This window comes from Prionailurus viverrinus, chromosome B2 (genome assembly GCF_022837055.1).
Source record: "Prionailurus viverrinus isolate Anna chromosome B2, UM_Priviv_1.0, whole genome shotgun sequence".
NCBI classification, from domain to species: domain Eukaryota; kingdom Metazoa; phylum Chordata; class Mammalia; order Carnivora; family Felidae; genus Prionailurus; species Prionailurus viverrinus.
The window spans coordinates 87,296,217-87,311,128 of NC_062565.1; the positions used below are offsets into that span (position 1 = coordinate 87,296,217).

The window sequence follows — 14,912 nt, forward strand, 5'->3', positions numbered from 1 at the left end:
CCAGGGTAAAAGCCTTTCCAAAAGGGATTCTGGGATCTATGCAATTTAAGGGAAGTGTCTGGGTGTCTAAGTGTCCCCAAAATTTCTGTCACAGTCAGCAAGGTCCATGAAGGTTCTCTGCCATGAGAGATGGTGTGCCCGAGGCTGTCAGGGGCCCAGTCAGCTTACCAGTCTCTTTTCTGATGTAGCAAAATAGAGTTAACAACTTAAAACCAAGAACAAACCAATCTACGTTTTCTGTTAATATCCACAACTTGGTGTATAGGTTTTGCTATTATTATCCAGTGCATGCAGTCACCATCCAGTATTAGGTGTAAGCTCTTCTCAGTAAGGACTCAGTTCTGTTATCAGAGAATAATAGGAGCAAGGTAGCATAGAAAAAGATGAACTTCAGCATTAGGCCAAAGCTATGAATCCAAGCTATGCCTCAAAAAATTAATCTCCTGGCAACATAGCTTCATCTGTTGGATAAAGGAGAAAATACTGTGAATTCAAATAGATATGGTGTATTTTGATAGAAGTGGCCAAAAATGGCACTCAACATTATTACTATTAGCATAATTTTATGCTAAGTGTTTATATTGCTATAAGTGCTTTTAAATTCTTTAAAAAGACATCATCACAAACGTGGAAGCTTACATAAAAGGAAGTTGGTTTACATAATCTTCTGACCAATTGTTATTCCCTTTTGGGAAGTTTCAAAATAGATACAGTGAAAACCAGAGGCAAATATGGTGTCCCATGATCGTGATTTGAATAAAATGCAGTCAGAATGTGTACTCCACCCTCTGCAACAAGCTTATCTTGGTCATTTTACTAACCTCAACATGTATTAAATTTTTTAGACTAGCAGTGTAGCATCATAGGAGGATTTTATTACATCTTAAATTTGGATTTCACCATTATAATGGTCTTTTGATGTATCAATTTGTCTAGGCTACAGTCTCCAGTTAACCCATCAAACACTAAGTGTTGTGAAGATATTTTGTAGATGCGATTAAAGCCCATTATTAACTGAGAGATTATCCTAGATGATCTGGGTGGGCCTGATTCAATCAGTTGAAGGGCCTTCAAAGCAGAATGAGGCTTCTCTGAGGAAGAAAAAGTTCTACCTATGGGCAACAGCTTCAGCTAGTACCTGTGATTTCGTTTGCCCTCTCTGTTGGCCTGCCTTTGGGATTTCAGATTTGTTCTAGCCAGCCCTACAATCACATAAGCCAATTCTTAGAATAAATCTCTTAATATCTTATACTAATTTTGCTTCTTTGGTTAAATGCTAACTGACATAGCCATAAAATTTTTGTTTTTTTTTCTTTTTGTATTAAATCTAATTGACTGCACCTTGATATCTACATTGCTCCTAAAGGTTCTCTTTATTATGTATGATTTGAGTGGGGTTCACCATAGATGTGAAATGATCTTTTCATTTTCATGGTAGATATGAAAATGTCTTTTTGTGTGTGGGGTTTTTTTTAGAATTTATTTTTGAGAGAAATAAAGTGCGTGGGTTTTCTGGGAAGGGCAGAGAGGGAGGGGTACAGAGGATCGAAAGCGGGCTCCGGGCTCACAGCTGGGAGTCAGAAGCAGAGCTCGAACTCACAGTGAAGTCATGACCTGAGCCAAAGTCAGCTGCTCAACCAACTAAGCCACCCAGTCACCCCAAAAATGTTTTTAATTCAATGTGTTCCTCTACTCCACTGTATCTTTCTATTTCAGAAAAAAAAAACTGTCAAATGTAGATTCAATGACAATCTTCTTTTATAACTTAAAAAGAAATATATTTAGCTATTGCATGAGTGAAAAACAAGAGAAAATAAAACACTTATGTCTAATTGGCAAGAAGTTGAAACTCATGTACAAATAATTGATATTTCTTATCGATTTAAAAGTGGATCTTAGAAAGGCCTTAGGTTTTAGAAATGGAAGTGCAGTCTGAAATCATTTTGTCAAAATAAGAGCAGACATTGTCATTGCTTTGCCAAGTGACAATCTAATTTTAAATAATTCAGCAGTAAAATTTTCATAATTCTCCTAGAGAGAATTCCTTAAAACTGGTTCTTAATATCAGTGGTCTTTTGCCAAGTTTCATTTCATCTTTAACTTCTCTGAGAACTTCTAAAACTAGAATATAATTATATACACACAGGCTTTGAGAGCTAATTTGAAAATAAAAACCCAAAGGAAGCAGGGTTTGAAACTCAACTCAGATTTTAATTTAACCGAAAGTATTATTCATGACAAATTTTTCTAAGATAAGATGAAGTAGTCCTTTTTTAAAAACTCCACTTTTAGAAATGTTAAATATTTACTCATCATCTTATTGGGAGCTCTTTTCCTGGTTGTAATAACAATATGCACAAATAACCATAGTTTTTATTTTTGAATTACAACCCAAAATTCAAAGGTTTTTTTTTTTTTTCATATAGGCCAGGGGCTTTGTAAAATAAATTAATTTTAATTACAAAGGACTAGTACCAATATATAGCTAAGAAATGTATTACCATTTACCTGAAATAACAAACATGTGCTTTGATATTTTTATTATTTAAAAACTGAGTTTTCAAAGAAGGCTGTTTAGCAGTACTATGGTTGTGAAAATAAATTTGAATTAAGCAGTCCTTTAAACTTAAAATTCATGGTAGAATAAAATGTCAAGCAGGTAAAATTTTTTCTGTGATATATACATAAATATTTTCATGTAAACAAAAGCAAAGATTAGGAACAAATTATCTTTGTCAGCAACCAAAATACATATATTAAAAAGGTTATTTTATTTTCTTCATGCTTCCATTGAACATGACTGGCATAAGCAGAGCAATAATTAGATGAGTCTTTACACTCCCCTCATACTCTTCTGGAGATTATATACAATAAAGACATCTCTCTAGAAGAAAAGAAAATATTAGAGGAACCAGACTCTTGAAAGTCATGACTTTTAAATATAAAGTCACTCTCTTTCCTCTACCGTGAAACAATATGGTCTACCAGAATTTGCCAGCTGAGAGAAGGTGTGGCTAACACTGGCGAGATGCAGCACTAATGCATATGGCAGAAAATGAAGCACAATGATGCAAAGACTCTCCCCTCAATGTGAATTACCCATACACTAGGAGATAATGGCTTCCAACGCAAACATAAAACAGGCAATATTAAAATGCATATATTTTCAACAGGAGTGCTTCTTGAAGCACCAGCATCAGAATCAGGAACCCAGGGACGTGCATCAGGATCCAACTGAGCGCTCAATAAAATAAAAGCATTCATCCCTGGGCCCCACCCCCAGACCCTCTGGGGAACCCAAGCATCTGTAGTGTTAACAAGCTCCCCTGGGAATAGACACAAATTCGTATTAAAGTTTGAATATCCCTACTCCAGACTACTGAGGATTTCTTTTGTCTCTTTCTCTTGACCACAAATATCTCATTGTCTCTTTCACGCCTCTTTACTTATTAGCCAGAAGGAAAATGAAAACAAAAACATTTCTGGTTATGTCAGTCAGTGGCGATAATTAGTAGTGATACTTTTTTTTCCCTCAAGGAAACACAGGGAAATAGGCAACATAGGATTCTGCACCTAAATTTTTCAAAGGTACACCAGAGTACTTTTTGTTTAAAGCTTTCAAAATGTATACGTAATAAAAACATTCAAAATGATTTGTAAACTGTCCTCTGATCAAGAGTATCCAGTGTGAAGAGAACCGCTGTTCAGTGTTGTTGCTGAGTTCTAACTAAGGCCCCACATGGTCTTCTTTCCCAAACACCAAGCATCTCAGCAAGCGCTCCGTGCTCCCACCAAATGATGCTCTGCCCACCAGGCAGCATAAAAGTACCCAAGGGTGGCTCATAAAAAAACAAGGACAAAGAAAGCAAAGCTCAGTTTCAACTCCTATCACAAAAGGAGTCTCGAGACCTACTGCCAATGTAAGATGAATACAGATCATGCTGACTTTCCTTACAGAAAGCCAAATATACTTATTAATATCTGCTTGAAATCCAGTTTATATTGAAAATGGAAAGCATGATTCACTTCCATGTGCTTCTACGTATCTACTACAGTGTTTATGTTCTGTAAGATCCCTAGTGGACAAAACAATTTTAATCTGTGAATAATATAAATTAGAAACCAAAGAGGTAGGTGATTATCAGCAGAAGCTGATCCCAAAACAACAAGCTGAATAATATGCTTTGAGAACCAAAAGAGTTCTTTAACTGGAAAGTGAGTTCTAATACCATTACAACTGTCTTAAGAGCAGGGTTCCCCAAGTCCTTTGTGATGGAACCTTCCCAAGTCCTAATTCCTGATACTGTGCTATAGGCTCTTCAGACGTTCAGTAGACATTCCATTTTAAGAAACAGATAATAAATAAAATGTAAAGAAGTAATACTGGAGGCCAAAGACTGATGCTGACATCAGCTGGGCTCTTCACAAATCTCTACTCTCATGTGGAAAAAAGCACATTAAAGTTGGGCACGATTCATTTAATCCAGCTCTGTGGCTGTAAAACTGAAGAAACAGAGGCTTTTTCCCCACTGGCTCACAAAGCACTAAGATTCCAAAAAGATGCTGTAAAAATCCAAAAATGGTTAACTTAGCTATTTATAAAGCCCATGAGGGGCGCCTGGGTGGTTCAACTGGTTAAACATCCGACTTCAGCTCAGGTCATGATCTCTCGGTTTGTGAGTTTGAGCCCTTTATTGGGCTCTGTGCTGACAGCTCAGAGGAGCAGGTCTTCGGCAAAAGAGAAATAGTTTGAAACCCCAGATTTGCCCTATTAGAACTTGCTCTATGCTCAGACAAGGGCTTATCTTTGCCTCTTTGTGGGAAACACACTTTTGAGCATATTCACAAATTCCAGCCCTGCTGTGGGCAAACCCCAGGGCAGTAATGCTGTTCCGCCCAGAATATTTAGAAACAGCTGGACAACTGGAAACCTCTGAAGCTGCAAGGCCAAGACTTCCACACAGCTGTATTTAACTTCTCCATAATTGTCAGTCACTTGTTTTGAAAAAAAAAAATCACCTTATTTCTTTATAGCCTTATTTATCTGAGATCTTTAAATTCCAAGGGTGATTGTGAATGATTTTTTTTTGTATCTTCCACACTTACTGCAATGTTTTCACGTTTCCTTTGGGTAATTAAAAAAAAGTGAAGCTATTTTTAAAAGGAAGGTTTTAGTCTAAAAAAATTACATGATACCGAGTTCCTTCTTGACTATGAAATAATAAACCAGAATGATATATCTATGTGGCACAGTAGAACAGGAGTCTCAGGATTCAGACAGGTATTTTGGAGTCCAGCTCTACCATTAACCTTGGGCAGGATTTCAGTCTCTCTGAGACTTGCTTTCTTCACAAAAAAGAAAGAAAATACTACCCACCTCACAGGATGCTGTGAGGATAAAATAATGCACAGTGCCTGGAAGATGGTAGGCGTCCAATAAATGGGAAGTCCTTCTCCCCACTAGACTCTGTGAGAATTCTTCAGTAAAGGAAACACCAGCCCACTCAACTCAATCCCATTTAAATTAGCAAGGATGCTCTGTCTCCTCGACTTTGCCCTATTTGCTCCAAAGAATCACTATCATGCTTAGAAAAATGTCTACATTTTTATGTTCTCTCCTTTAAAACTGGACATGCAGATAAAACATTTTTTAAAAAACTGTCTTCCTAGAAATGATAATGCAATGTTCCCTAAAGCACAACATGTATAAAAACAATTCTGAAAAACATGACTAAATCAGTTTGTACATTATTTCTTAAAGTGCACCAAAGTAAATATTAATGACCTTTAAAATGTCACTAACCCCCTTGGGTTATTTTTTTTTAATAAAAGTAAGTATTTATCTACTGAGACATAGGTGGTTTTGGCTCCAATGTGATGGCAAAAAGCAGCAATGTCTTCCAGAAAAAAACCCAATAAACTCAATTAAGCATACCTTAGCAGCATACAAAACACCTACAATTCAATGTAACTGCAGGCTCAATAAGCACAATCCTGATTCCTGCTTCAAAAACAAAATCAATCAAAGAAACAAAAAACCATCTCCCCACACTAAATCAAGGATTTCTCTTGAACCTTGGAGGTAACATTTGTGATCATTTCCCTATTGTGTATCATCAGTAACAGAATTATAACTAACCACCATTCTTTCTTTACACTGCACACACACACACACACACACACACACACCCTATAAAAAACAATGAAATATACTTGGAGAACCCATGTGAGAGAAAACTCAAAGTCTGATAAAGAACAACCATCACCCAAAATGTTAGGCAGTTCCAATATTCACACCACTGTTCGGTGTTCCCCACACACATAGACAGCACTGGGACGGATTCTTCTCCTTGTGTGGCCGGGAAGACGCGGCAAAAACTTGAAGGATTTAGGCATCATGTCCAGGCAGGCGTCATGGAATTTCTTAATCCTCCAGTAGTAAATCAGTGGGTTCAATGCAGACTTGAGGTAGCAGAGCCAGAGTAGCCAGGTGCTAATCTCAAAAAAGTTGTGCTTATAGTAAAAGTGCTCACTAAACGTTGCCACAAGGCTGTAAGTGGTGAACGGGGCCCAGCAGATGATGAAGACAGCAAAGAGAATCAAAATGGTGGTGAAGGCACGTGTTTTAAAGCCCATGTCAATGCTCATCTGGAAGGGTCTCTGTAGACTCATGAGACCCAGTTTGCTGGCCTGGCTGAGGCATATCCCCTCGGGGTAGCTATGGATCCTCAAGGCATTGTGCCGAAGGGTGTTGAGTATGCCCATAAATGAATACAGTATCACCAGGAAGGGTATGAAGAAAGAAACTAGAGTAATCAAAATCACATAAGCTTGATAACCTGGATTGGTTGTATACCCAAACACACACTGGGGGGCTCGAGAAGGGATCTGCAGGTCAGGGTTTCCTACAGCCAAAGGAAAAGCTATACAAAAGGAAGCTGTCCAAGAAACAGCAATTAGAATCTTTGCCCTATATGGATTTAGTTTATCCTGCCTCTGGACTATAATAAGGAACCTATCAATGCTAATGATGAGCAGGATGGCTACTCCCTCTATCACAAACAACCAGAAAAACATAGCAGATACCCTACAGAAGAATTTCCCAAAAATCCATCTTGTAGTAAGAATAGTTACCAAGGCAAAGGGCATGTTCAGCACTGCAAGCAACATATCTGCAAATGCCAGGCTGGCAAGGAGAATGTTAATTGCAGAGCGCATGGCAGCTTTTTGGTAAACCATCAAACAAACAACCAAGTTCCCAAGAAAAGATACAAACAGAATAAATATCATTATAGCAGAAAGAATGATCTGGAGAGGCAAGTTTAAGCTCTTAAAAACTGCTGGTGTTGGGGTTACAGCTGTGCTATTCACTGTCAAGGAACTGATCCCAGTGGGAGCCATGGTTTCCATACTGTATCTGAGCAATGGACCAACGCCGTGATGTTGGAATGGCGGAGGGACCGTAATGTTCATGTAAGTGTTTTCATAGACTACAAATGTTGTGTTCGTTGCCCCAGTATGGGACGCAGTCAACACTGCAGAGAAGACCATGGTTTCAGCAGGATGGAAGGCGCTGGCAGAGATGTGGGCGTTCTTCAAGCATTTCAACACACAGCAGCAGTATCATGTTTCACTGATGGACTTGGAAACACATTCTGGAAAACAGACAGAGTTCCATCTTCCAAAGGAGACCTTTTCCCTGCAAACAAGCCCAAAATACAAAAAGTAAATGAGAAATGGGCTTTGTAAATAACATTTAACTTCTTACCTTCATCATGAAATACCACTTTTTTAAACCGTGAAAAATACCTAAGTCTCTTAGCCTAGTCAGCACTAAAATATTGTTGTTGTTTTATATTTGTCAACCATGATGGAATTTTCATGACATTTATAAATAAAGTGAAAGTGAAGAGAATCAAAGTGTATTACTGCCTCAAAAGCAAAAGTTACAACCTTCCAGTTAATTTTTCTTTTATTTCCAATAGCAGCATGGCCTTTCCACAGTCGCTACTAATAGAGATTTTAGTATCTGGTTCTCCTGAGATTACTAATATTTTTCTTAATAACTCTTTGGTACAAGTTCATATTCCATTTTTACAATAACACAAAAACTATTTGGCAAAGAATACTGAACTCAGTTTCTATTTAACACATGATAATCACACACTTTTGTTCTAACCCCCTATAGGTACTAGGTTATTTTCTATGAAGGTCTAAAATAAGTTTCCTGGCTTTCTATTTTTGTGTGTGTTTCTTCTCAGAAATCCCAACACCAACCATACTGGAGAAGTTATTCAAGAAGAGAAGAAAATTATACATTAAAAGTCTTGGTCATATTTTTAAGACTTTTTTTTTTCTAAAGCTCTCTTTGCTTCTCATAGTCCCTCTTCTTGCCCATGCCCATCCATTTCCATCTTTTAATTTCTGGTTTATATAATCTTCTCAATTTCTTCTCCCTCAAACAGACCTGGCTAGGTGTTAGCAACTTGATAAAATATGTCAAACAAATAATAAAATGGGGATTCTAAAGGAGATGACCAGAAAAACGTTCCAGTGTGAAGAAATCTACTACAGAAAAGTTACTAAGATATATGGTTCTCTTGTTCCAAAAAGTTTCTTATCACCTTTCCTTTATCCTTACCCCCAACTTCTTATCAATTTCTGTAACCCTAGAATTTTCTATAAGGGACTTTCTTAACCTACTATCTAACCTACTTTTGTGGTATGGGCTCTTCTTTCTTTACTGGGGAGGTAACCTTTTTAATAGAAAGGACTCTCTTTGTATTCCTGAGTAGATTCTTTTAATAAATCTCCAATATTGGGGGGGAAAAAATAAATGCACAGAAGTTTAAAACCACGCTGTAATTTTTTCATTATCTGAACTTAGAATTAAGACATCAGTTTTAAGTGAAAATGCAAAAAAATTCACTTACTTCTTGGGGTATGAGGGGTGGAGGCATCCCACTTGCAAGACCAAGATCCAGCACTGGACCCAACTCACAGGCTCTCTACCATACTTGTATCTACACCTCTTCATTGTCTAGGGCTGCCTTTATGAATAAAGAGAATACTAATCTGTTCAAAATATTAATTTATTTATTCTCACTTTTATAGCTTAAGTTCTTTGTCCCTATTAGGTTTTTATCCATCTTCACATAGTCACTTTCAAATGCAAAATATATCTGAATAAGAGACCACACTAATCCAGTAACTTTCCAACTTTATTGACTACAAAGGTCCAATGTGTAGGGGGCAGTGGCAGCTGGAAAGCTTTACAATATAATCACCATAAGTCTCTTTAAAAACTACCTAAATATAGTGGCGCTTGGGTGGCTCAGTCAGTTAAGCATGTGACTTGGCTCAGATCATGATCTCACAGTTTGTGAGTTTGAGCCCTGCATCAGGCCCTATGCTGATAGCTCAGAGCCTGGAGCCTATTTCAGATCCTGTGTCTCCCTCTCTCTCTGCCCCTCCCCCATTCCCTCCCTCTCTCTCTCTCTCTCTCTCAAAAATAAACATTAAAACTTTTTAAAATTACCTAAATATAATTAATAAATAAAATTGCCTAAACATGCATACAAATAAGAATAAAGACTGTATTTGCTACACAAATCAGTTTCAATACATCTATCTCTAAAGAAAAACCAAAAATAGGCAAATGTGTATCTTTTTTATGTTTATTTATTTCTGAGAAAGAGAGAGCAAGCATGTGGGGGAGGAAGGGGCAGAGAGAGAGAGAGAGAGAGAGAGAGAGAATCCCAAGCAAACTCCATGCTGTTGGCACAGAGCCTGACACAGGGCTCGATCCCACAAACTGAGCCAAAATCAAGACTTCTATGCTTAACTGACTGAGCCAACCAGGCGCCCCACAAATGTATATCTTAAGCCTAATGTAATAGCTATAACTGTGTGTGACCAAGTAAAACAAACATATTTCCATCCTGAAGTAGTACATGATTTATTATTTATTTTTTCTTATTGAGATATAATTGACATATAACTTTGTTTCATTTGCACAACATAATGATTCAATATTTGTATATGTTGAGAAATGATCACCACAATATAGTTAACATCCATCACCACACAGTTACAAAATTTTTTCCTTGGGGCAAGAACTTTTAAGATCTACTCTCTTAGCAAATTTCAAATATGCAATACAGTATCATTAACTGTAGTCACCACACTATACATCACCACGACTTACTTATTTTATAACTGGAAGTTTGTACCTTTTGACCCCCTTCACGAATTTAACCCACGTCTATCCCCTACCACTGGCAACCAATCTTGTTCTCTTGTATCTACGAGCTTAGTTATTGGGGTTTTGGTTATTGGGGTTTTTCTTATTTTTTGTTTGTTTTAGATTCCATTTAAAAGGTCATATAGTATGTGTCTTTGATGGGTTTCACTTAGCATAACGCCCTTGAGGTCCATCATATTGTTGTAAATGGCGAGATTTCATTCTTTTTATGGATAAAAATGGATAATATTCCATTGTATATATATGCCACGATTTCTTTATCCATTCATCCATCAATGGACACTTAAGTTGTTTCCATATCTTGGTTATTGTAAATAATGCTGCAATGAACATGGGGGTGCATATATCTTTCTGAGTTCGTGTTTTTGTTTTCTTCAGATACTCAAGAGTGGAATTGTTGAATATATGATAGTTCTATTTTTAATTTCTTGAGAAATTTCCATACTGTTTCTATAGCAGCTGCACCAATTTAGATTTCCACCAATAGTGCATGACAGTTCCTTTTTTTCCACATCCTCACCAATACTTATTTCTTGTTTTTTTGATAATAGCCATTCTAATAGCTGTGAGGTAACGTCTCACTGGTTTTGGTTTGCATTTTCTTGATGATTACTGAAGTTGAGCATCTTTTCATTTACCTGTTGGCCATCTGTATGTCTTCTTTGGGAAAATGTCTATTCAGATCTTCTGCTTACTTTTTAGTAGGATTTTTTTTTGCTGTTGAATTATAAGAGTTCTTTATGAATTTTGGATATTAACTCCTCATCAGATATATGATTTGTAAATATTTTCTCCCATTCAGTAGGCTGCCTTTTTATTTTGTTGATGGACACACTTTAAAACATTTGGTCTTCAACCATGTTGAAGAACAAAAACAAAAAATGGAATGGAGCCAAAGAGGAACCACAATTTAGAAGATGCTTTTTAGGTTGTTATATAAACATATACAGTCATAATATTTTTCTGCCATCAAAGCCTCCCATTACTATAAAAACTTCTAACTTAATTCAAAAATTCATTCATCAAATATTTATTCAAGTACCTTGTATGTACCAGGCACTAGAGAGGCAGAAATTAATAAGTGGTTCCTGGACTTCTGGTTAAAAAGTGCAGACCAATGGAGCACTTGGGTGGCTCAGTTGGTTAAGCGCCCGACTTCAGCTCAGGTCATGATCTTACTCTGTGTTGACAGCTCAGAGCCTGGAGCCTGCTTGGGATTCTGTGTCTCCCTCTCTCTCTGCCCCTCGCCCCACTCAGGCTCACTCACTCACTCACTCTCTCTCTCTCTCTCTCTCCTCCCCCTCCAAAACATAAACATTAAAAAAAATTTTTTTAACTGCAGATTGACCATAGACCCTGCATCTCAAAATCATACTTGAAATGTCAGTAAAGGATTTTCTAAACAAAATGTACATCCCAAAGGACAAAAGGTATGAAGGAAATATACACTAATAGATAAGGGATTTTTTTTAAAGTGTCTCAAGACAAAAAGCAGATAGCAACATGGTAGCTGACTGAACAGAACAGAGACCTCTTTATCCTCAATACTTCCAGGGAAATAAGCTTAGAAGAAGCTGACACACCCTGTAGACATATCTCCAGAGCAACTCTGGATTGGAAGGTAGGATTACAGAAAGTAGGTGGCACTGAAAACTGTTAAACTGACTAAAAAACCCATCTCCAGAGCCACCAGAACCCCACTCCATGCCCAGGTCTCCCCTCTTGTGAGCAACCACAGGAAATCACACACTCTCATTCCATCAGCACAAGTCTGTGGCACAACTGAATCTGATAAGCATAAACTTAAGAGTATCAGTGCAGGGCTGAAAACAGAGAGACTCCATGAATAGCTGCACATTCCAAAAGAGCACCTCGCCTTCTTCTCCACCCAAAGTGCTGTTCCCAAAGCACCAGCAGCCTGGCATGTGCTACCCATGCAGGACTAAAAGGTTTGTCGATTCCAATAATTAGAAAGCCCTAGAGTAAAAAACTCTAGATTCTAACATTTGATGGCACCCTAAGAAAAATGCTACCTTGGTGCCCAATCACCTTGCATACTGAAGTCCACCCACTATCAAGCCAACCCATGCACATAGAGCTTTGCATCAGCTTTTTGGTGTCTATTAAATATAAATGGTCCATTTCTCTAATATATAAGGAATCTACAAAGGAATTAAAGGCAATTTTATAGTTAAACATTAAGGAAAAGAACCAGAATTTATAAATATCAAGGAACACAGCATGCATGGACTTAATAATGCCTTTGCCCTGGTATCTATACAGTGTTCTTTATTCACTGTACTTCTGGCTTACCAGAATGTAAATATTCTCTGGCCTTCCTCCTCTTCTTACTTTGAACCATAATAAGCAAAGCAGCAGCTTTGAATGCTCATAGTAACTATGTTAAAAGATTCTTCCCTCTCAGGACTCCTCATCAAATACAATTGTGACCTGAAGTTTCTTTGTAATTTTATATAAAACTAAATAAAAGTTTAAAAAATTTTTAACGTTTATTCATTTTTGAGAGGCAGAGACAGACAGAGCGTGAGTAGGGGAGGGGCAGAGAGAGAGGGAGACACAGAATCTGTAGCTGGCTCCAGGCTCCGTCCCGAGCTGTCAGCACAAAGCTCCGTGCAGGGCTCATACCTAGGATCCGTGAGATCACGACCTGAGTTAAAGTCGGGACACTTAACCGAATGAGCCATCCAGGCACCCCTAAATAAAAGTTGTACAGGGGCGCCTGGGTGGCTCAGTCGGTTAAGCGTCCGACTTTGGCTCAGGTCATGATCTCACAGTCCGTGAGTTCGAGCCCCCTGTCAGGCTCTGTGCTGACAGCTCAGAGCCTGGAGCCTGTTTCAGATTCTGTGTCTCCCTCTCTCTGCCCCTCCCCTATTCACCCTCTGTCTCTCTCTGTCTCAAAAATAAATAAACGTTAAAAAAATTTTTTTAAAAAGTTGTACAGTTAAAATATGCATTTCCAAAAAATAAAATAAAATTTACATTTCCAAAGGAAATGGGACAGTAGCAACATGAGAACTAGAAAATTAGCTTATTTTGATAATATCTGCATAAGAGTCCTAATGTTTAATCTATCTTTATTTGCCATCAGGGGAAACTCTTACTACATTTTCCAAATAAGAAAAACTTAAAATTCTGTGTCAATGTGTGCATACGTGTATATATATACACACCCTACATGTAATGTGCACATGTAAAACTCACATAAGGCAGAAGTAATCGGACTTGTGATTCTTTCCTTCTTCTTAAGGGATCTACGAAAAAACACTGGGGTAACTAGGTTAATGATATGAGTAAAGTGTTTTACGTTTGGACTGTGCCAGAATGCCACAATTACCGGGGTATCGGTGCCTAGAATGGACAGTGGAGGTTGGAGTATTCTCTGGTCTTACCTGCTACTGCTACCTTATTCTCTGCAAAGATTATATTCTAGAAGGCATAGACTGATTTTATTAATTTCACAGTTCCCTCTATTACGCTTTGCATACAGCCCAATACATATTTAGAAAGTTAAGTTCAGAAGATGGCGGCTTAGGAGGACGCTGGGCTCACCGCAAGTCCTGCTGATCACTTAGATTCCATCTACACCTGCCTAAATAACCCAGAAAACCGCCAGAGGATTAGCAGATCAGAGTCGCCGGAGCCAAACGCAGACGAGAGGCCCACGGAAGAGGGTAGGAAGGGCGGCGAGGCGGTGAGCGCTCCACGGACTGGCGGGAGGGAGCCGGGGCGGAGGGGCGGCTCGCCGGCCAGGCAGAGCCCCCAAGTCTGGCTTGCAAAAGCGGAGGGGCCAGGCGGACAGTGTTCCGACAGCAAGCGCGACTTAGCATCTGGGAGGTCATAAATTAACAGCTCTGCTCGGAAAGCGGGAAGCCTGGAGGACAAAGGGAGGGAGAGCTGCTGAGCCCCCTGACAACAGAGCTCAGTTTGGTGGGGAACAAAGGCGCTCGCCAGCGCCATCTCCCCCGCCCATCCCCCAGCCGAAATCCCAAAGGGAACCGGTTCCTGCCAGGGAACATGCTCCCTCCTCGCAAACACCCAACTCTGCGCTTCGGCGGAGCCAAACCTCCGGCAGCAGATCTGACTCCCTCCCGCTGCCACAGGGCCCCTCCTGAAGTGGATCACCTAAGGAGAAGCGAGCTAAGCCTGCCCCTCCTGCCCCCGAGCACCTTGCCTACCCACCCCAGCTAATACGCCAGATCCCCAGCATCACAAGCCTGGCAGGGTGCAAGTAGCCCAGACGAGCCACACCACCCCACAGTGAATCCCGCCCCTAGGAGAGGGGAAGAGAAGGCACACACCAGTCTGACTGTGGCCCCAGCGGTGGGCTGGGGGCAGACATCAGGTCTGACTGCGCCCCGCCCACCAACTCCAGTTATACACCACAGCACAGGGGAAGTGCCCTGCAGGTCCTCACCACGCCAGGGACTATCCAAAATGACCAAGCGGAAGAATTCCCCTCAGAAGAATCTACAGGAAATAACAACAGCTAATGAGCTAATCAAAAAGGACTTAAATAACATAACAGAAAGTGAATTTAGAATAATAGTCATAAAATTAATCGCTGGGCTTGAAAACAGTATACAGGACAGCAGAGAATCTCTTGCTACAGAGATCAAGGGACTAAGGA

At 39.2% G+C, this 14,912-nt stretch overlaps 1 protein-coding gene across 3 annotated transcripts in view; it reads right to left on the reverse strand.

Moving 5' to 3' along the window:
- Positions 1–2,011: 2,011 nt before the first annotated feature.
- GPR63 (G protein-coupled receptor 63) overlaps positions 2,012–14,912 on the reverse strand; it is a 56,649-nt gene continuing 43,748 nt past the window's right edge. For 2 of the 3 annotated variants that reach the window (XM_047860843.1, XM_047860842.1), the window contains exon 3: positions 2,012–7,699. In XM_047860843.1, the coding sequence (XP_047716799.1) occupies positions 6,292–7,551 (1,260 nt within the window). In that variant the 5' untranslated portion in view covers positions 7,552–7,699 and the 3' untranslated portion in view covers positions 2,012–6,291. Of the gene's footprint in view, positions 7,700–8,933; positions 9,046–14,912 lie in introns of those variants that run through there. The other variant, XM_047860844.1, reaches the window with a different exon arrangement.